Source organism: Ixodes scapularis, unplaced genomic scaffold (genome assembly GCF_016920785.2).
Source record: "Ixodes scapularis isolate PalLabHiFi unplaced genomic scaffold, ASM1692078v2 PGA_scaffold3__209_contigs__length_174095766, whole genome shotgun sequence".
Taxonomy (NCBI): Eukaryota; Metazoa; Arthropoda; class Arachnida; order Ixodida; family Ixodidae; genus Ixodes; species Ixodes scapularis.
The window spans coordinates 5,497,361-5,521,201 of NW_024609868.1; the positions used below are offsets into that span (position 1 = coordinate 5,497,361).

Consider the following 23,841-nt stretch of genomic DNA (forward strand, 5'->3'; position numbering starts at 1 on the left):
GAAATAGAAACTGTTGAGTTTGAGGACTGACCTAAGAGTTAAATTTTGATGCCCGCCAATACCCCTTCGAATTGAAATTCAATAAAGCGCCGAAGTCGTGTTTGCCCTAACAGTTTCGTTCAGCGTACCAGAATTCCGGAACTCCGATGCGCCTTATCCTCCCGGTTCGTTGCCTTCGCTCATATTGACGCAAAGGAGGGGAAGGGTCTGAGACATTGATTTCGCGTTTCATATGAAGTCGCGAGGCGTACGCAGGCGATCACTGTGGCTTCTTATTGGACTTTGCGTTGTAAATATTAAATTAATTTACACACTAAAAAAAATGGCTGGAAACATGTTTAGTGCACCTTCAGAAGTAAATATAGCACTATTCAACCTTCATTTAGAGATGGTGCAGGGAAAGAAGAGTCTGGCGAACTGTCAACTGCTTAGCATGCAGCAATATGGAAGAACAGTCTGTGTGAGGTTGCATCAATTCGTTGGCTGATAGTCACCCATGATTAGCCACAAATAAATTACCCGCTATTTATCAAAATTTTGAACCTGTCAATCGACAAAGTGAGAAAGTTGACTTAGATGGCGTGTTATAATTTTCACTATTTAGTTCTGCCAAAAACGATGTCCCCAAGCTCGCATTGTGATGTTGCTTCAAGATCCCGCGTCAAGCATCGTATGAGTTCCTCTTATTTTTTCTAACTACAGAGGAACACACATGTGATGTGAATAGCTTCCTGAACCGTGTACCGCCTGAAGTCGTCATTGAAGCAAATACGTCGGAAGTTGCCGCCGGGACTGTCTATCACGCCTTCTGTAAGAACACCGGTTACATCTTCGATGGACAGAGCAGAGTTGTCTGCAACGCCGACGGCACGTGGGGTTTCGATCCAATCATGAGGTGTAAGTCCTCGATGCTTTTATTATCAACTTCACTCGTCGAAAAAAGCCTGTGCTTCGAAGTTTTGGCGAATTATTACTATAATTTTTACTGCGATAATAACCGCTCTGACTTCATGGTCAAAGTGCGAAAATGTAATTGAGCCGCAGCATGTAAGTTTCTTATTATAAACTTTGAAAAGTCTTCATCTCTTCGAAAGGCAACCTAGAAGAATAAAAGGAAACAACTATTTAATCCTTTAAAATAGCAATTGCTATAATTTCATTTTCGACGCCAGCTTAGAAAGGACGAGTAAAAAATCCACAGCAAATTGTAGAATAACTTTCAGTGTATTCGAAGCGTCTTAATTCGGTTCGGGCGCATATATTGATTATTTTTCAATATTTTTACTTTGATCATTTTAATCTACTGTTGATCTGAAGTAAATTAAAAGAGGTCCTTAAAAAAAATCGCCATCTGTTTTATAAACATTATATTTTTCTTAACCATTTTGTTCTTAGCCCGAGACTGAGGCGGGCTAAGAACAAAATGGTTAACATCCACCAGCTCGCCTGCGCAATCACTACATTATCATATTTTTCTTCATTTTTTTCTTTTAAATTGGTCCATCACTGCGCACGTGCGGCCTCCTTGTATATTATTACGTCATCTGACCCTTTCGGAGGGATCTTCAGGGAAGCCTCGCAGTGGAAGCTGTCGTTTTGTTAACAGCCTTAGCTAAGGCTCTTGACAAACGTCGGCTGCCGGTCTGAGGCTTCCAGGAGGCTTTTTTCCAAGTTCTGCTTACCAGCTTCTACAGCCCTTATAAGGGATTAAAAGGTTTTGTAACCTGTTTCTACCCTACCCATTTTATGAAAGAACGTGTTTTTCTTTTTATGTGTACGCTTTTGGTTTCCTTTTCAGGCAATCGCTCGTGTGCTATTCCACCTCTCGCACCAGGAGTAAACGTAGTGCGGCGGACTGCGGCGGAGATGAGATTTGCTTGCCAAAGCAACTTGGCACTCGAGGGTCCCGAACAGATACATTGCTCACGCACCGGAGAATGGGACGCTAAGCCACCGGTATGCGTCCAGCCTCAAAGTAAGCAAGCCGACTTCCAGTACGTTGATTTCGCAAGAATCGATTTTGTGATAGATCCCCTAACTACAGCTCTGAGCCTGTCAATCGACTAAGTGAGAAAGTTGACTTAGATGGCGTGTTATAATTGTCGTTATTTAGTTTTTCAAAAAATGATGTCCCCAGAGTCACCTTATGATGTTGCTTCAAGATCTCCCGCCTCAAGCATCGTATGAGTTCCTTTTGTTTTTCCCCCAACTACAGAGGAACTGACCTGTGATGTGAATAACTTGCTGAGCCGCGTACCTCCTAAAGTCGTCATCGAGGCAAATGCGTCGGAAGTTGCCGCAGGGACTGTGTATCATGCCTTCTGTAAGAACACCGGTCACATCTTCAATGGGCAGAGCAGAGTTTTCTGCAACACCGACGGCACGTGGAGTTTCGATGCAAGAATGAGTTGTAAGACCTCGCTGCTTTTATTATCACCTTCACTCGTTGAAGAAAGCCTGTGCTTCGAAGTTTTGGCGAATTCTTACTGTATTTTTTATTGCGATAATAACCGCGTTGACTTCAATGTCAAATTGCGACAACTTAGGTGAGTTCCAGCATGCAAGTCGAAGTCTATCAGCTACAATAAGGCTTTTGCAGAAAGAATTGTGTTTAATACGTACTTTTTCTTATTATTTAATCCTTTAAAACTATTTAATCCTTTTGAAATAGCAATTGTTATAATTTCATTTTTGATAACAGCTTAGGAAGAACGAGCAAAAAAGCCCCATCATATTTTAGAATATCGTTCAGTAGAATTCGAAGCGTCTGAATTGTGTGCATATATTAGACATCTCTTAACCATTATGTTAAGAATCGTTCATTCGGGCGCATATATTGATCCTTTTTCAACATGTTTACTTCGATAATTTTATTCCCATAGTTGACATAAAATAAATTAAAAGAGGTCCTTCAAAAAAAAATTAAAGATGTATACAATTTTCTGTAATACTAAATTAGAAAGCAGCTTTTGAGGAGGAGAAGGGGAGGGTACGGAGGGGAGAATATGCCCCGTTACCCCTCCCCTAATCTTCTCCTGCTCCCCTCCTCTTTACTGGGAAATTTTCGCTAAATTTCCCGCTAAATAGAGCGGTGAAGATATTAAGGGGAAGTTTAGCAAAAATTTCACCGCTAAGCGGGGAAATTCTTTCGCTAAATTTTGCAGGGAAATTTAACAAAAAATTTCCCGTTAAATTTAGCGGGAAATTTAGTGAAAATGTTGCGACTAAATTTAGAGGGTTAGGTTTACCTACTAAATTTAGCGGGGAAATTGACTTCACGTCACCTCAGCACCAATTCAGTTTCCTCGCTAAATTCAGCGAAAAAACTGTGACGTCCCATGATGCAACGCGGGCGGTTACGCTGACGCCGACGCCGCTCAATCCGGGAACGGGCGCCTAGGAGCTGCGTTCTAAAATTAAAACCTGTTTTATAAACATAATCTCCTTATAGGGCGCAGCTCTTAGGCGTCCGTTTCCGGGTTTCGCGGTGACGGCGTCGCTGCCTGCGTCGTTGTCGGCGTCGGCGTAACCGCGTAACCGCGCTAAATTTAGCGGGAAAATTGACGTCACATGACCTCGACACCGATTCAGTTTCCTCGCTAAATTGAGCGGGGAAAATAAAGTCATACGACTTAGTGTCACGTCACTTATGAACAAACGCAGTTTCTCCGCTACATTTAGCGGGAAAATTGATGTCACGTGACCTCAACAGCAATTCAATCCCCCCGCTAAATTTAGAGGGGAATTGAATTGCTGTTGAGGCCACGCGGCGTCGATTTGTCAGCTAAATTTAGCCGGGAGACTGTGGGAGGAGGGTAGGAAATAGAGAAGGAGGAGGAAAGTGTACGGAGGAGGGGGAGGGTCATACACTTCCCCTCCGTGCCCACGCACGTTAGTATTCGCTCACGAAAAATTAGTAAGGCTCAGAGTTATCATTCGTTATTAAACAACCTCTCCCTCCAGCGACCGAACTGTAAAAAAATACACGATAAATCCAGTTTTTTTTTTTTTTAAATAATTATATTATACACTTGAAGACATGTTTGGGCGAAGGATAATCTGCTCAGTCAGCCTCACTGAAGATGAGACAAACGATGCCTAACATTGAATCGTCGGACAAAAAACACACACACACCAAAGAAAGTAACGCTGCTTAATTTTGGTGTCCAAAACTGAACTCTTCACCAGAACAATTAACGAAACCGTCAATTCAGAAGAAAAAAAAAAGGTTCAGTTTTATTCAACAAGCTTTTGCTTCGTGGTCCCTTTAAGGGTTATTTTGATTAAACTTTGCATTTTCGTGCTCTATTTTTCAGGTGTAAAAGGTTGTCCCAACTTCGCGGACCAAGACGAAAGCCTCATTATAGAAGGTATCCTTCCTACGTACCAGCTTGGGGACAGTATCACCCTCAGCTGTCCAGGAGGAACTGAGCTGGACCCCCCCGTCGAGAGGATAACCTGCCTGGGAGACCGGTGGTCCGAGACCGAGCTTCCTCATTGTTTGGACAGGTTCCCTTTCAGATAATGAGTGAGAGCGAAAAAGAGACGAAATAAACATTTGCCTCTCTACTTGTACCACCAGACGGTATAAGAAGTTTAAACCATACAATAAATGAATAGGCGGCGGCCAATAGGTGATGATTTTATAAAGAAGCCTATTTGAAACAGAATAGCAGGGCAGACGGCGAAATCGCAGAGAACAGGTTTTAAGGCACATCAACGAGCATTTACTTTATATTTGACGACGCCGAGAGGAGCCAACTGGGATGCAGGGAGGAGCGAACTGGAAGATGAGGAATAGCAACAATCGAAAGATAAGAGGATGAAAAAGTTATTGGTACAATGGTTGACTATGTTAAGACCTAGAGTTCAAGTTTTAGGGGGGTTGAATTTAGTGAAATTTAGACTTTGTTATTAGCAGCAGTTGTTACGATGTGGGGGGAAGGTTACATCTTATATTTCATTAAAGCAGGGAACGTGGAGGAAACGAAGCAGATGAAGGAAACGAACAGAAACATCATAATGAACTCACAACATACTAATCCCACACCCCTTAAGTACTCCTCCACCTTATATACCCTACATATGAAAGGTATCCATTCGGCCGGTGATCAACCGAGTATTTCTTAAGTTTATCAGTAAGCTATCCCTTCCTCAGAACTCTGATCAATGATATACTGGGTTTCGACGTCATTGCACACTATCCCTTACTAAAACACATTGGTACAAGCAAGCATCATTTGGTGCAGTCGCTAAATACAAAAAAGCGATTCCTAGCCGGTATGTTATCACGTCTCTGCATAGCAGCACTCAGGAAAAGACGGGGCACGGTAGTTGCTCGCTTTCAGATATTTCATTCTTTTTTTTTTTTTGCGAAGTGATTCGTATAATAGGCTCAATGATGTCACCATAGTCATTGACAAAGCTAAAATGACATGGAGTGTTCTTCAAACGCCCGGCCTTCAGCACGCGCTCCGTGCCTTCCACCATGCTTTGACAGCTCGCGCGCGCTTGATGTGCACGAGACGTTGAAGCCTTTTCGAGGCGGAGAGTCAAGCTTGAGTGGAGACAAGTGAAGCTGATGCTCCCCGTTGTTCTCACCTTGTCAGTAACCTTAGGGTTATTATAATGCACGCCATGCTCTCAAAGGTGTCCAAAGTTTTGTATTCCATTTCTTGCGCAAATGAATCTGAGCAAATATGTCTTTTTCTGAGAGACCTAAATGCACTCATGGTTATTTGCAGCTGTGCCCTTGCTGGGTTTCTGAATGCTAAAGGGCGCAAACCAGGTGGTGCCAAACACTCAATGATAAAAACTTGTTTAAATCTCTGATGAAGAGACAAAAAAATGTCTGTCAAGTAACAAAACTCAAGTGCATGTCCAGTGACTAAGCTCAAAATAATGAATGGCAAAACTGATTTATATATCTAATGTCTAAACTTAAAGGGGGGTGCAACGATTTTCGGACTTCGGTCAAAGATTTCTGGAAGTTGCCCCCTGACACTTCTGAAGTAAAGAACAGAAAACCGATTTCGCCTGCGTGTCCTAGTTGTTGCGTAAAAAAAGATAACTATTGGCATTTCGGGCACCCCTCAACTCACTCCCAGTCTTCAGGGTCACACCTGGTCGCGCTCCCAGTGACGTCATTCGGAGTGCCGTGTAGCTTCCCGTGTGCTATCTCGGAGGACGCTTCCCCTCCCTCTCTCTGCGTACATTAGCGGGCGCTATGCTGCAGCTTAGAGCCGAGCGAGGTCACGTAATCTTTCCGCCGTAGTTCCTTCGGCTGCCGCTTGGGGCTGCAGGTGGGGGAAAAAGCTCGACTTTTGCTTGGCGATTATGCAGCAGAATCGCGACACTTTTAATGAAGGGGGTGTTTTCTCTATGCTCTGGGACACGATAAATATCGTAAAAATAACGAGATACAAATTTTTTTAATCGTAAAATTGTTGCACCGCCCCTTTAAAATAATCAATATAAAGCTTTTCATAATGAAACTCACTGGAAAATGTATATATATTAAGTTCATAATGAACAAGCTCAATTTACTTTTTAATTAGTGAATTCAAAAGAACACTGTATATATTGAGTTCTTAAGGACCAAACTCAATTGCATTCATAATGAGTAAATTCAATTTGATCGAAATTGAGTTTCTTATGACCCAAATCGATTGCTTTCCTCATGAGTGAATTTAATAGAATCGATATTGAGCTTTCTATGACCAAACTCAATTGCACTCCTAATGAGTAAATTCAAAATAATATATATATATATATATATATATATATATATATATATATATATATATATATATATATATATATATTGAATTCTTAATGAACACACTTAACTGCATTCCCAATGAGTAAATTCAATGGAAGCGATGTTGAGTTTTCTTTTTCTTTGACCAAAAGCGATTGATTGCCTTTGTAATGAACAAATTCGAGAGAATCAATATCGAGTGGCAAAACGGGACACCGACTTTTTGACGATGATCAATACGTGCGGTAACAAACGATTGTGGAATTATTATTTCTGTAGTTGAGGAATCTGGTAGTAGATCTTATGAAAAAGAGAAATGCGAGAGATTCGGCGACTATGTGCGAGACTTGGAAGCAGTAAGCTTTTTTTTTTTTTATGTGACACTTATAGTGTGATTATAATTGGCTAGTATAAAACGTCCGGACCTGTTCTAAGCTGCCTCAAGTGAGTCAGTGAGATAATTAGTATAGGAATATTGAGTTTAGATCGCACAAGCGTTTTATAGAGAAAAGGCTTTAATGATGAAGGAGTTAGGTAGAAGCTACGTTTGAGATAGCCAAGCATCTGATTACCATTGTTAGTCACGTAATTAAAGGGGCACTGACACGTCAAAATCTTTTTTTAGTATTATTTTATTCGAAACGATTAAAAACAATTCCTGGACATTACCCTCGAAAGTAGAAACTTGGGAATTCAGTGTATTGAAGAAAAAAAAACAATTTCCAAATGCCTAATTTGAAGTTCCCTTTGGGCAATATGTGAAAGCTACGGAAGCTACACTCGATTCGCCAAAATTAGAACCCGCGAATAATTTCAAATTTCCAGCTTTTGCCCGATTCGCGAAAACTTGAGCCCGCGAAAATTAAGTCGTTTACAATATATTTTTTTAATTGCTTCAAGCCAATATTCATGATGCTTATTACATAGCAATCCAAATACCGTGTGGTTTCTACGCAAAAATATTCCACCTTTCCATAAATATATCTTACTTCTCATGGAGAAGTACGATATAATAATGGAGAAGTCCACGTCAGCTGATGCCGCCCGTCGATTAGGCATCGCGTTTTGGAGTGTGAGGAGCCGCCCTCGGATACAAGGGGCACAGCGGGCCTGTTATGGCTACGCACTGGCGGCACCTCCGATTATCAACACGATGCCCGCCGTTTGCTCCCTTGCAGCTGAAAAGACGGATAAGGGGAAGCGGCAGTAAACTCTGTTCTTTCTTTGGACCTAATCGTGTCAGCTATCGTCGCCAGTGGCATGCTGTGCGGCGAAGAGGCGTTAAGAAGCGACGCCGGGTTGTGGTGCGAGAGTTCTACTTCAAAAATTGTTTTCTCGCTTTAAAGAAAAAAATACTCTGATCAAACTTTCATAATCAAAAGACAATCGATTGTTCTTTGAAACCACCATATTTTGTATTTTTACTTGGACGATCTAAGGGTGAAATAAATTGCTGTTTATGCGTTAAAACGCACTTTTGGGCAACTTCAGGATTTTTTTTTTACTGCGAGATATTTAATTGAGCGGTTTAGAAATTTTTTATAGATTATATACCTGCAGGGCAGCCGGTAAAAAGTTCTATTAGGTCCCCGAAGCAGTTAGATATTTTTAATAAAATAACAAAAATGTTAACATTTTCAGAAAAAAAAGTGTTTTTAGAAAAATATTTAATTTGAACAAAACTGCTCAAGCCCAACTACATTGCAAGTCGTAATCCGTGCAGATTGAAAAAAAGTATTGTTGGGTGTTTTATAAAAAAAAGCAGATTTTTCATAAATTATAGTGATACCTAGTTTCACGCCATTTCTAACATGAAAGACAACCATGAAATAATATGGTTGTCTTGCGCTTGTCCTCCGTGTTTTATTCTTTCAATTTTATGGATATCTAGTTTTACGCTATTCTTAAAGTTAAAACCGCGCTCACGCCATCAAAATTTTTTTTTCGTCAAAAATATTTTAAGGCACGGCTACGGACAATGCGGCAAAAGGCCAGGATATCAAAGGTGGTTGAGCACAACGTCTGGGACTTTTGACATGGAGTGACCCCACTTCGAACTCACATTTTAGATATTTCAAAAAGAAAGGCCGTAATGCGTTCGCAATTTCGTTAAAAAACATGTTTTACGAATGCCGTTATTAAATGTTATAGAAATGTCGCCTACAAAGCTTCCAAATTTCATAAGATTTGACGTCACAAATCAAAGAACTGAGGAGGTGAAAAGCGAAAAAAAAAGCTCCAAAAATAAAAAAGACTGCGCGCGTAAGCAACGAATTGGCGTAAGAGGACTTTTTTTTTTAATTGATTTTTTTTTATATGATTATAAAAGTGTTGTAAGTGTAGCGAGTTGGTATGATTACCTTTTGCGCGCTGTTCTGTTCACTATGACTACAACTTGCATCGTTTTAGACAGGAAAAATACTACCTTTGGGGCTTCAGCGTCCCTTTAACATGCAGCTGCCAGGAAAGATCGGCGCTTATAATCACGCCCAGATATTTGTACGAGTCTACAAGCGGTAAGTGTGCGTGATAAAGGTTATAAGTAGCAGAGAATTTAGCTTTATGTGGTATGCGCATCGTTTTGCATTTGGTAATATTAAGCTGCATTGACCAGTGTTCACACCACTGCAAAATCGAATCGAAATCATGTTGCAGTTTTTGTGAGTTGGCGTCGCTGGATATAACACGGAAATGTCACAATCATCAGAAGCGAGTTCGATTGAAGAAAAAAACACAAGTCATTAATATAGTCAGCCGGCAATGGCCAGGCGGCGCCACGAGAGTGCTGCATTCAGCGCCTCGAGCGGAGGCGTGTGTGTTACAGGGGCGGCCAGCCTGTCCGTTGGGCCGTGGCGAGCGTAGGCGACCCCGATTTTTACAGTTCTCGTGTGTACGCGCGCGCCGTGTCCCTAGTTATTTTATTCGTTTTTTTTTTTTTTGAAAGATCATCGGGAGCCTTGATAGGTCGAAGTGTTTAGAGCATCTTCTATACTTCGTTTCATCTTAGGTCCGAGCGCTGCCCATGTTATGAGTCGAAGGGCCAATCAAACAGTGAAAGAGGCACAACGTCATGGCGTGCTCTCTGCAGTTGATAGGAATAGCCGGTATTCGCCGTCTCAATGTGCGTGCTCCTCCGCCGGCTAGTCCCGTCAAGCACAGAGAGCACGCCATGACGCTGCGCTTTTTGCGCTGTTTGATTGGCCCTTCGGCTCATAACATCGGCCGCGCTCGGACCTAAGGTGAAACGAAGTATAGAGTTGTTATTTGCACATCAGTTTGAGGGCGCCCAATCGGTATGTGCGCTTCGCTCGTCTCCCAGGAAGTGACTCAGCACAACGAGGAGGCAGCGAATCGGTATACTGTACTACCCAGTTGTACGTCTTCGAGAGCCGGCAGTCCGGACCCTAGTTGTCACCCTTCGTTCTGAGCTCGCAGTCGGAGTCCGTGTCCAGACCTGCGAATCGTCCTCCCCTTTCGCCAGCGCTGCGTAGCTGTTCCGGGCTATCACAGCCAGGGCCTCACTGCGGAGCCACTCCGGTATCGTCATAGCCCAGGCCGGTATGGCCAGGCTCGCCGCTTCCGCCAAATCCGGATCCGAACCTCGCTGGTGGAATGCTCCCGGGAATCGCCATGGGCCAGACCAGTCAAAACGGCTCTATCGTTCCTGCCCGGCCCCAGCCTCGTGCAGCACGCTCTTTCTCTTTCCTCGCCGGCTGGCACCCGCTCGCGCCTCGCTCGGCCGTCCTCTCCTCCCGACGCCCACATACACTAGAATAAAACTTGGGTAATTAGAGCCAAACTCTGCATGCTACAGAACCGTACGCACATCGTAAAGCCTGGTGTAAAAAGGCGACAGGCAACAAAGTGTACGTGTAAGAAGGATATCTACGCTTCGCACGAGCTTTTTCTGAAGAAAAACTTTAGCATCCCGCTTTCTGCACGCCGTCACATTTGTTACCAGACTCAGCATTAAATTTGGTTGCTGAAACAAACAAAACTTTGTGCTACGAAAATCCACTATTTGAAAACTCGCAGGTTTGGAAGATTTTGGTTGCGACCAGGGTTGTAAAGTTCCTAGGCACAAGTAACTGGATATCGGTATCTAAGTACTTCCGTTGTATCCGAGGTACAAACCTAGGTAGTTCCATTTCTCGGTATCTGTATCTGTATCTTAGGTACATTTTCCCATAGCTTGTAACTAAGTCAAGTTCCTTTTTACAGGTACTTTTCTATTAAGTTTGACAAAACTTTAGAAACTATAAAGTATTAACACACTACCATGTGCCGTGATTAGCGTTGACTTAGATACAACCTGGGAGGCACTGACCTGATCGAACGACGTTTTAGTGAACGAAGCCCCGCCCATGATGTTTCATTGAACAACACTTTAGTGAACGGCGGCGTTCCTTTGAGCGAACGGTGGATTGGCAATGCTGTTCTAGCCACACCAATTTATCAAATCGCTTCGGAATTCCGTTACGAAAAATAGCGACCTGCTTGCTTCATCTCAAACCGAAATCGACTTCACTGTGTGTTTGAAGCTCCTCTGACAGCTATACAAGGGAGGAGCTAACTTGAGAGATGTGCGCTGTTTCCGTTAGAGGGGAAAGTGGCGCATTCTCTTCCCTCCTAAACTACGATCGAAGATGTCAGATAAACACTGCGAAGAGGTTCTGATTTTAAAATTAAGTAGAACATTTAAGTGAAAAAGATAAGGTGTTCTGGAATGCTCATGTGAATGCGGTTTTCCTTATTTCTCGCCTTGACAGCAATAAAGCACATTTATCGAACTAATTTTTGTGTGTATCCTTACTATAAAAGCTTTACTTCCAATATACGTCGACAAATTTGGGGGAAATAAATAAAGAAAGTATCTTTGAAGTAACTGCACCTGTACCCAGGTACATTGTTAAGCGAGTACCTAGGTACGTACCTAGGTACCTTTTCGTATGAGTAGCTGTAACTGTATCTTAGGTACATTTTTGAAGTAACTTTTACAACCCTGGTTGCGACCACGCGTGCCGAACGGCATTAGGAGTGCCGGAACGGGCCGACGGGCCTCTCGTTTGAAGACCTGATTGCCCCATTCTCGACGTCACAGCGAAGCAACAATCGGCCCGATTGTTCCTATCGTATTTCCCTATGTGGCTGTCAAAGCGACTCGTAATACAACCTGTATAATTATGTTATTTTGCCGAGTAGTCTACAAAACGAGTTCGTCCGACCACTTTACAAACCTGCACATATATTTTCGTTCATTCCCCCCCCCCCCCCCCCCCCCCAACAGTTTCCGTAAAATTCACTTACTTGATGCGTCGCACCGCAGTCATCCACTTCTGTCGCCGTGTCGCTTCCAAATATCTCGAAGGGAAGCGGTGAAGTTTGTGGGTCGCTCTACTATACTGCTGCCCAATCGGTCCCTGCCTGGTCCGCCCTCCCAAGAAGTCACACGAGCAAGAATGAATTCAAATCACTTTACTGTTTCGGCTGGTCGCTGTGCCTTGCCGTTGCAGTCCTCGTCCGTGTCTTGCCCCAGTGCCTGGCGGAATCTCTCGTGCACTCTGTCACGCGCACCGGGCCGCCGGCCACCGCTCCTGCCCCCTCGCGCGCCGTCGTCCTCCTCGGCTTCCCACACTTCCCCCCCCTCAAGGCCCGGTCTTCGGGGGGGCCCCGGGTGCTCACTGGTTTTGGCCGAGGAGTTGTTCTACCTCGGCCATGATGGCGTCGTCGGAAGTCGAGGGGGACGGAGGGGGCTGGCACACGACACTGGCCCGATGACTTGGCCCGCAGGATGTGGTGGCGGCCGGTGTTGTGGGGGCCGTCGTGGTGGCGGGTTCGATGGCGGCGGCTGCGGCAGCCGGTGCGGTGGCACGGTTTTCGGGAGGCCGGGCTGGTTGAACGGAGGCCAAGGCAGCGGGAGCCAGGAGGTCCGGGCGGCTTGCCCTCAGGGTCTGGACCGCTGCCGCCACGTGGTCCGGGAGGAGCTGTGCCTCCAGCAGGTCAGCATGGAGTCGACCTGCTTCGTGGGTTTCCAGATGTATTATGGGGACCCCGCACAGCCAGCAGGTGTCAGGCGCTCCCAAGACCCGTGGCGCCGCCGGCTGCGTGTGGCAGGGGGGCCGACTCCAGGCAGGTCCCCCGGTCGTAGACGGACCCGCTCCGTGGTGCGGGGGCTCCGTCGCGGACGGCCCTGCCTGGTGCCGCGATGTTGCTGCGGACGGCCCTGCCCCGTGCCGCGCAGGCCTGCCGGCTGCCGGGCTCGCGGTACCTGCGGAGCCCGGGCGGCGCTGGCCCGCTCCGCCGTTCGGCCATCCCCGGTGTTGACGCCTCCCTGGGCGGCCGCCCCGAGGGTTTGGTCGACCGGACCACTGGGGTCCAGCCGCCCCGGGGCCTGGCCCGTCCGGTGGGCCTCCTGGGTATGGCCCCCTGGGGCGGTTCCTCCAAGGAGGCATCCTGTGTAGAAAGAACACTGTCAGACACCGGAAAATCATCACTTTCTGTGGCCGAATGTGGCGGCGGCGGTAGTTTTCATTCACTATGTTCCCCATCGCGACGGTAATACCCCTTCAAGTCCGCGATGTGAACTGGACCCGACTCCTCATTTGTATCACACCGAGTGAGTTTATAAGTAAGCCGTGACATTCGCGTCTTTACCTCATAGGGCCCTTCCCATCTGTGAGCAAGCGATGCGGCGAAACCGCTAGCTGCGTTACTCAGAGGGTGGGTTCTTCTCAGGACCAAGTCACCAACCTTGAATTCCAAGTGCCTATGGCTCCTGTCATACTGCGCCGCTTGCTCGATCCTTGCGGCATCAAGATTCTCTCTAGCATCGTGCAGCGCCCCAGACAAGCGGTTCGTTAGCTGTTCCGCATACCTAGAGAGCGGGCGTCCTGGTGTTCCTTGGTTGCTCCGTAACTCGTTCTCCAGCGGAGACGGGATCTCTTTACCCAGGTTCAGAAACGCTGGCGTGAAACCAGTCGATCTGTTCACAGTATTCCGGATGGCAAAACCCATCTCAGCGATGTGCTCATCCCAGTCTCGGTGTCTCTCCGTTAGCGCGATCAGCATGCTTTTGATATTCCGATTCACACGCTCAGTGATATTGGCTTGGGGATGGTACGGTGTTGTCCTCTTGTGCTTTATGTTCAGCGCCAAGCAGGAGTCCACGAACACTTTACTAGTAAAATAACTAGCGTTATCACTAATGAGACACCTGGGTGTGCCGAAGCGTAGGAAAGTATCCAGTAACTTTTCCCAGATCCGCTCTGAAACCAGCTTCCTCAGTGGGTACAGCTCTGCCCACTTTGAGAAATGATCGGTAATAACCAAGAGGTACTGGTTTCCCCGCGGACTTCTCGGCAGTGGGCCGATGATGTCGCAAGCGACGATCTCCCACGGGTAGTGACTCTCCACCGACTGCATCAAGCCCGGAGGCTTGCCCCCTCTGGGCTTCGCTTTCTGGCAGGCTGGACAGCTGCGGGCGTATCGGAGTGCGTCTTGCCTCATCCCCGGCCAGGTCGCGGCGCGGCATAACTTATGAAAAGTCTTGCTGCCACTGCCATGACCTGCCAGAGCCGAGTCGTGGAAGTACCCGATAAACCTCTTCCGTAGCTTCCTGGGAATCACCACCCTGAAGGGAGACTCATTACTCTCCCCTTCATCGATCGTTGGGATGTAGCGAAGCAATAAGCCGTCTTCGCCCAGCAGATATGAATCAAATTGATCATTAACTCGACCGCCAACTTCCCGGTGTCGACCGCAATTTCAGCCAGTTTACCCAACACCCGCTGGCAAAAACCATCTGCTTTCTGGGCCTCGACAAGCTCTTCCTTGCTGACCACTTCACCCCAAGCGACGATCCTTTGCTCCTTCGTGCCGCGCGCTAAGGCTGCTACGAGTGCCGGTTGCTTCGCCTCCTCCCAACCGTCCGTGAGGGACCTCACCCCTGCATCCGGAGACATTCTCCTGTTCTTCCCGCGCTTCTCGTTACACTCTGGTTGCGTCACCTCCTCCCAACCACCATCCTGGGGCGCCCGAGAGAGCGCATCCGCGACCTTGTTGGTCGATCCCTTTCGGTACTCAACCGTGTACGAGTAGCGCTGCAAGGTTAGTACCCAGCGGGCCAGCCTTCCCGCGGGCTCTTTTAGCCTCTGAATCCAGGTAAGTGCTGCGTGATCAGTCTGAATAACGAAAGTCGTACCGTCTAAATAGAGGTCGAACTTCTTCAGAGCAAACATGACGGCCAACCCCTCCTTTTCCGTCACGCTGTAATTGCGTTCCGACGGTGTGAGCGTTCGACTAGCGAATGCCACAGGGCGCAACTGTCCATCGTGCTCCTGTAGCAATACTGCTCCGACACCGTAGTCGCTCGCATCTGTCTGCACAACAAAATGCCGATTAAGATCTGGTAACCGAAGGCTAGCGGTGCTTGCTATTGCCCTCGCGAGAGACGAGAAGGCGGCACCCTGCTCTGGACCCCAGACCCACCTCGAGTCTTTCCGGAGCAGCAAATTCAATGGCCGCGCCAGCTCCGCGCACATCGGGATGAACTGCCGGTAAAAGCCAACCATCCCCAGAAACCTTTGAAGGCTCTTTACATCGTGCGGCGGTGGATAATCGAGAATGGCCCTCAATTTCTCATCGTTCGGCTTCAAGGTACCATTGTCTACGACAAAGCCCAAAAGATTTACCTTTGAGGCGGCCAGTTGCACCTTTTTTGGATTAATTGTTAGACCGGCCTCACTCATTCGCCTTAAGACGATCTCGAGATGAGTTAGGTGCTCTTTGAACGGCTTGGAGAATACCACAACGTCATCCATGTAGGCCATGGCGCAGTTAAATTTCGCATCGCCCAGCACGATGTCCATGAGCCGTTGGAAACTCGACGGCGAGTTCGACAACCCAAACGGAAGACGCGTAAACTCAAATAACCCCCTGTAACAGGTGAACGCCGTCTTTTGGACATCGTCTGGCGCCACCTGGATCTGGAGAAAGCCCCTGCTACAATCCAGCGTGGTGAAAACCCTCGCGCCTCCAAGCGAATACATTATAGACTCAATAGAGGGAAAAGGATACGCGTCCCTTCTAGTGACCTCATTAAGTCTTCGGTAATCAACGCAAAGGCGCGCGGTGCCGTCTTTCTTTGGCGCCAAAACTACTGGAAACGCCCAGGGATTCTGCGATGGCCGCACCGCCCCTGTGTCCAGCATCTCGTCGAGAGCCGCGTCTAGGAGGGCCCGTTTATGTACGCTTAGTGGTCTAGGATTACACCCCCACGGCCTGGCCTCTCCTGTATCTATCTTATGTTGTAAAACAGTCGTAAGCCCCGGTCTCTCGGTAAACATAGCTGCGTGTTGGGACAAGGCGTTCGCTAGCATCCGCCGTTGGTCGGCGGGCCCATCGAAAGACGCAATTATCATTTCGACGTTCCCGGGCACGACTCGCGCAGCTAATACCTGCTCCTGGCGTGACGCAGCGAGCGAACGTTCCATTCCCTGCACCAGAGATGATGGGGCAACAAAGGGAATAAGAGGAGAAAACGCATGATAACGATACCCGTTGTTCCTCAAGTCCAGGATTATGCCCTCACGACAGACGAAGTCCTGCCCCAAAATAACAGGAATCGACATACCGGGCAAGTAAACGAAACGTTGCCTCCTTCGTCTGCCGTCAAGACCAAGGTGAAGGCGGATCGCCCCTTGCGCTTCGGCCAATCCTGTCGCTAAACGCAGCGGAGTTACAAGTTCCCGCGCGCAAAGGTTCCTGTTACGGCAGTCCTCGTACACATTATCGCCAATTAGAGAAAGGGTAGAACCGGTGTCAATTAGTGCCGAATATTCTCTACCACCGATCTCTACACGCACGTACGGGCCCTTCACAGGTGTCGTGCTCTGAGCCCGACACGCCGACGGGGCCATCGCCACGCGGTCGCCGGCCACAATTTCCGCCCTGTCGGCACACTGATACTGGGCCTCGGCAGCGGCCGGCAACCTCGACTCAGAGGACCTGATTAGTGGCGCCGGCCTCTGGCGTTTCCCTGGGAACCCTGAGAACCAGACGCTACCCACGTGCAATGCCGCCTGATGTGCCCAAGACGGTGACAGTTGTAACACCTGACTTGTGGCCGGTCGTTACGCGCAACCTGTCCATCGTTACTCTCACGCGACACTTCATCTGTGGCAAACCGCGGTGAGTCATGATTCCCGCGACTGTCGTGACCAGTCGCGCCTCTGCGGTGGTTGACCACTGCGCCACCCCCACGGGTCTGCAGTGCACTCGGGCCGAGTTTGCGTTGGCTGCCCTGCGCCTTTGCTCGTAAGCGAAGGGGTCCAAAGCCCGGGGCGTTATAGTTACCCCGTGACCGCGCTCCGCAACGGCCGTATACGCTGTCCGCGACTCAATGTGAGTGTCTGCGGCGCGTCCTGCCCACGCGCATCTTGGCTGTAGGGACTCCTCGGCCCTCGGAGGGGGGCGGTACTGCAGCTCAGCGAGCAAGCCCGCTTGGACCGTTCGCGCCTCTCTGGCAAGTGCCTCCAGATCCGCGAAATCCCGTCCGCGCAGATAGGCTTTAAATCTAGGGTGACATTGCCGTATCGCTCTAGCTACCTTCTCTGCGTCAGACGCGGATGGTTCGGCCCTCGAGTAGAGCTCCTGGAGCGCGCGAACGTACTCCACGAGGCTCTCGTCGGGGTGCTGAGTGCGATTAGCTAGTTCGTCCCTAATCCGCATCTTGTAATCAGGGGGCAAAAATTCCTCCCTAAACCGCGTCCGGAAGTCCGCCATCGATAGAAACGGTCGTTGCAACCGTCTCCAGCGCGACGCGTCGCCCGTTAACGCGATTGGCCCGATCTGCACCAAGGCCGTTTCCTCTGATGCTCCCAACGCGGCTACATACGCGTCTAAGTCCTGTAAGAAATCGTGGATCGATTTCCCGTCGGAATATCCCGCGTAGGTCGGCGTCGGTACGGACAACCGCGGTCGGGGCAGAGACATAGGCTTGGCACTCGCGACTCCTGGAGTCGTTACGATTTGTCGCGAGAACGTCTCCATCATCGCCGTCATGGCGCGCATAAACTCGCCGACGTCTGCCGCGCCTCCAGCTGGAGCTGGTGGTAAAATCCCAGCATCTGGAGATGCTCGCGTACTAGAGCCTTCTCCGGCCCCCGCAGCGTCAGTCGGTTCCTGAGTTCCGCTCTCAGACGAGTCGTCCTCGTCCCTATTGGGGGTCGACCTCGTCTTGGGGGGCATCGTTAGCGTTTATCCTTCTACACCACGCTGAACGCTCAATAGATCTGTGTGACTCCCCGGGACGAACAGAACAAGCAGCAGACCAATCGGGCCCCACGTTGGAAGCGCCAGTTGTGTGGGTCGCTCTACTATACTGCTGCCCAATCGGTCCCTGCCTGGTCCGCCCTCCCAAGAAGTCACACGAGCAAGAATGAATTCAAATCACTTTACTGTTTCGGCTGGTCGCTGTGCCTTGCCGTTGCAGTCCTCGTCCGTGTCTTGCCCCAGTGCCTGGCGGAATCTCTCGTGCACTCTGTCACGCGCACCGGGCCGCCGGCCAGCGCTCCTGCCCCCTCGCGCGCTGTCGTCCTCCTCGGCTTCCCACAAGTTTCACGCTTGAGTCACCTTCACGACTGTGGCCGTCTTTCACGCAGCAGTAGCAACGTTTATTTATTTATTTATTTATTTATTTTTTTTTTTTTTTTTTGGGGGGGGGGGGGGGACTCTGGGAGTAGGCGAGATGATAATGGAACCCGGTGAGGTCATAGAGACGCGAAGTTGGGACTTAATTTTACGAAAAACGGTTCCAAAAAAGCTCACGCCGATCCGAAATGCAACGTTCACACGTGGCTTCTGAATGCGCCCGCCCGCAGCCCCCGCGACCCGCGCAGGCCTGGCCTACCCAGTTTCTTTATTTTGCAGCCGCTAGATGGCGCAACGTGTAGCGCCAAACTGCATTGCAGGTTGCCTGTAAAGCAAAAAAAAGAAAAAGTAAAGGACCTAAGACAGACCCCTGAGGTACACCAGAAAAGACGGATGCGAGAGCGGAGTTAACGTCCTTACTCGTTACAAATTGAGAGAGATTTGTTACAAATGACACAATTCAGTTAAACACGTTAGAGTGAATGTTAAGTTTACTTAGGTTCAGCAATAGACGTCTATGTGACACCTTGTCGAAAGCTTTTGAAAAATCTAGAGAGATGCGGTCCACCTGAGATCCCTGAACAAGAGCGGTATGAAAATTGTTGGTGATAGAGAGGAGCTGTGTTTTACAAGAAAAATATTTCCTAACGCCATATTGTAACGGTAGAAATAGGAAATTTGTTTCCACGAAGATAACGAGTTGTGCATAGATTGCATGTTCAAATACTTTACAGGGAGCACTGGTTAGTGAGATAGGCTTTTAATTATTAGGAGGGTACTTATTATCAGATTTGTTCAGGAGAATTACTTGACCAATTTTCCAATTGCTAAGTAGAAATTCAGTGTCAATTGATTGTTGAAAGATACGTGCAAGAATTAGGAAAGAGTACTCAGTTGTAGCTTTGAAAACTTTTGAGTTAATTTCATCTATTCCGGTTGCCGAAGACAGCTTCGGACCATTTAGAATTTTTAAAACTCCATCAGGACTGATGATGGCAGGATCCATTAACGGATAAAAGTCAGAATGATAAGTTGGAGTGTCGTTGTTAGGTGTGTTCGAAAATGACTTAATCGGCACTTTTTGAAACATTTCAGAACATAGTGACTAATCAATCCAATTTTCGTTTGGTGTTTTCAGCGATATAATGGAGGGTCTGTCACGGTGAGACATTACGTTCTATAAATGACGTGGGTTATTTCTTAACATGACTGGAAGAGAGTGACTAAAGAAATTAAGATTAGCATTTTGAACAGCACGTTTGTAACACTGAGTAGCAACTAAACAATTTTCCGTAGGACAGGGCACGATGTAAGCCTCTAAATAAGCGTATCTTTCTCTTTGACAGCCTGAGGAGCGCTCTGTTAAACCGTAAAGAATTAGTATTTGAAATTATGGTTTTTAGTGATATGTTTGTTTCAGTAAGTGAAATCACCTTTTCTTAAAAAGTGCCCAATTGGTCTCGATAGATCGCTCTCAGAATATCTCGCAAAAGCCATCTAAGCAACTGCCCAATTCAACGTTAATGGCATCGAAATCGGCTTTGCTGCAATCTCGAATAACTTTCTTTTGATTTGTGACACAACTTAACGGAAAACACAAGTAAAATTCAATAATAAATGATCACTAAGATCTGAAAGATGATTGATCCGATCAAGTTGGGCACAGTAGTTAGGATAAAGTCTAAAACACTTGGCACAGTCAACTGACAATAAAACAGACGAGGCTAAACTCCGGCTATATACAATGTTAGGGTAATCAAAAAATCACTCATCAATAGAACAAGGGTATTTGTAAAGCGCGTTGTAATTGAATTCAGTGCATTATGTAGTTTTCAGAAAAGTTGGCAGCATAAGATGGTGGGTGAAAACAGCATTGATGTTTAACGTTTGATGTTTAACGTAATACACACGCCGATTATTTCAAGAAAGCTGTTAATATCTACTGTAAAGGACAGTACACTATTAATAACTCTAATAAAAAACGCCACCACCATCTCGCTCCTTACTACCAAGACAAAAAGTGTTAATATCTTTTTGTCGAAGAAACAACTCTGTATCTCTTATTCTTGCCGAGAGCCACGTCTCTGTTAGTACAACAATGATAGCATCGCAGGTGTCAATGGCAGAGCATAAATTGTCGCGCTTTTTAATAAACTTCTTATATTAGTGAAAAGGATAGATGCGTTTGACCAGTTATCTTCACGACCACTACCTCTCCGCAGCTGTTAAACAGAGACAGATACACTATCCGCAGTGTAGCCAGCTGGATTACGGCGTACAGTGCTAAGGACAGTCTCGCTAGAAACGAGACTGTTCTTTTTTTTTTTTTTTATTACAGAAATCGAAGATGACGATTCCAAGGCCGCCCCTCGTGCGGCTAATGCACTGGTCAGAGCGAAGCGCTCGGGCCCAGATCATGCCAGGCAAGGTTCAATTTCTTTGTTATGCTGTGTTGGTAAACACAGGGCTCAGGGGACATCAAGCTCGATAAAGCGCCCCCTAGAGTTCGATCTCCTGCCCAATACGTTGTGGGAGACCATAATTGAGTAGTAAATCAATTACAGTTATTGAATTACTATAATTTAATTACTTTTTTAGTGATTTGTAACTGTAATTAATTACTCTCGGCTAAAAGGAATTGTAATTGTAATTTAATTACTTTCTAGCATAAGTACTTCCAAATTACAATTACCTTTGCAAGACTTTGTGGAGCCGACGGAACCTCCCTGAAAGCCTCAGCGTTCGCAGAAGCGGCCTAGCGCTCGGTGACACACTCGCACACATAGACACGCACGCACACACACGCATAACAAAAATACTATTGCGTTGTTTGTCGTTTTGTTGCTTACACTGCGGGCTGAGAGGCAATCCTCTTTGGAGTCTACTTCAACGGCACCGTGTGGCGCCCTCTGCGGAGAGAGCAGAACACAATAGCACAAGCATGCCAAAATATTGAAAAAAAAATTGAGCTTCAGCTTTTAGTCGAGAATGGGAATTTGAATTGTCTATAAAGGTGGCTTTTTTAGTTTTATATGTCCCTCTTTTAGTACTGTCGCATATTTGTATCTTTGTATTATTTTCAAATTTATTTCCTGTTGGTTTTACTTCAGATATTATTTGCATAAGCATTTTGGAGACTGACCTCGCACCTATGAATAATGACACCAATGATTCGGAAGCCCCGATTCGGTTCTTATATAATTCTGAGCCATTATAATGTTCATATATGACTAATGGCATCTTCCAGCATAGGATCTAATTTATTATTATATAATAAAAATATAATAGCGTAGTACTTCATTGCCCCAAACTGTCAAGCTCTATCCTAAATTTAACAATATTCATAAAAGGAAAGTACAATACGTGGCATTTATGCAGTGATACTTAAGCATCCCCAAACATTGGGGCAAGAAATGAAGAAATGCGTTGCATTTTATACAACTGGTTTAAAGTTATATGGCCCAAGTCGGTTCGCTCTCAGAAATAAGTAATTGTAAAGTAATTGCATTTCTTTTAAAAGTAATTTGTAATTGTAATTCATTACTTTTCACATAGTGGTAATTATCATTTTAGTTAAGCTACCTCAACAGCAATTCAATTCCACACTAAATATAGCGGGGAATTGAATTGGTGTTGAGGTCACGTGACGTCAATTTTCTCGCTAAATCTAGAGGGGAAACTGAATTTGTTCATAGGTGACGGGACACGACGTTATGTTACGTCATTTTTCTCGCTAGATAGATTAAAATGGGAATAGGTAGAGGAGCAACTAAGAAAGGAGGATTTAATGGTGTATGGGTTTGTGGAAACACATCTCAGAGACATGGAGCACCCACCTTGCAACCCTGACTATGTGTGGGAAGAATGCAACAGAATGGAGGGAACGAGGAAGGGAGGTGGAATTGGAGCATTTATTAAGAATAATATGAACTTTCAAAGGATCAGAAAGGAGTGCGCCGAACATTTGTGGCTGAAAGGAAAAGTCGGCGGGGAATCAACGGACCTTGGAGTTGTTTACTTATGGACAGGGACAGGTGCTAAAGAGGAAAACAGAAAAATGATTGATTGCTTATTAAGAGACATTAGTGAGCTAGGGGAAGGCTCTGAAATAATTATTATGGGAGACATGAAGGCCCATATCGAGATCTGGATGGGTATACGGACTCAACTGGAAGCATATAACTAGAACTGGTGGAAAAGCATTACTTAGTTGTATGTAATACCAGTCAGAAGTGTGACGGGCACATAACGAGAGAAACTGGCAATCTAAATTAAAGTATAGATTACGTACTCATGTCACACAAAATATATGGTAAGTAACAAGTAATGAAAATACATGAAGAAGGTTCCAAAAGTCTTGGTAGTGATCACAAACGTATTAAGCTGAATTTTGCCAGAGAAGTAAATGCTGAAACTAGACAACATAGTTCAAAGAAAACTTTCTGCAGCGACAAAAAGTTGGAAATAGTTGCTGAAAGAATAGAGGAAGCAGTTTCAGGGGCAACGGTATACAGATTGGACCTATGAGAACCTAACTAGGCTTTTTGCTCTGCAACTAGACAAAGTTCAGAGTAAACGAAAGGGGAAGCAAGGACATAGACCAAAAAGCTGGTGGGAAAAAGAAGTGAAGCATGCGATAGAAAAACGTCAGGAAGCCTCTAAAGAACACAGGTATTCCAAGCGTAGATTTTCCGCGAAACGTGCAGTGACGAGCAAAATGGATCGTCGCCGAGCGTAGGGACTGGACTCCCGTCAAGATAGAGATCCCGCTTATGCAGCAATCATCTCACAGAAGAGAGATACGACCTGAGCTCTAAGCGGACAGAAAACTCGTAAGCTGAGGTGTGATGCTGTGCCAACGATATTAAACTACCTCCATCCACTCCTCGCCCAAATCGGATCAATCAATTTGATTATGCAGCGGAACCGAAACCAACAGCTAGACCACCTGGAAACGATACAAGAAGTTGTATTTAGCACGCGTGCAGCAAATTCTGTTTTACCCGCATGTGCAAATAGAGCATGGCTACGATTCACCAAACTCGTCCAAGTCAAGTGACGACATACGTTTGAACGATTTGCCGGTTGCCTTCGACCCGCGGTCATCGGCTGTGAGGGAAAGACCTGAAGCCTCATCACCGATCCAGTGGATCCGCCGACTTGTGTACCCAGATGCCACTTCGTGTACCTAGTTGCCGCTTCAGAGGCGAAATTTGCATCCTTTGCTTTGCAAGCGCTCCTAATTCGATCGGTGGCCGTCGCAGTTGTGTTTGCGCGAAACGGCATACGTTAGCTCGGAGCTTATGGCTGTTTTCGAGTAATATCCTGATAAAAGGCGTGAATTTTTTCGCACACGCTTGGGAACTGCAATAAAAGAACCTTATTTCAGTAGGGTAGAGCCTAGGACAGTGGTTGTGAGCCATCGATGTTTC

General features: G+C 46.5%; 1 protein-coding gene across 1 annotated transcript; it reads left to right on the top strand.

Moving 5' to 3' along the window:
- Positions 1 to 322: 322 nt before the first annotated feature.
- On the top strand, positions 323 to 4,525 carry LOC115324448. Its single transcript, XM_040206066.1, has 3 exons — positions 323 to 460; positions 654 to 897; positions 4,317 to 4,525. The coding sequence occupies exons 1-3, from the start codon at positions 323 to 325 to the stop codon at positions 4,523 to 4,525; spliced, it is 591 nt and encodes a 196-aa protein (XP_040062000.1).
- Positions 4,526 to 23,841: the final 19,316 nt, after the last annotated feature.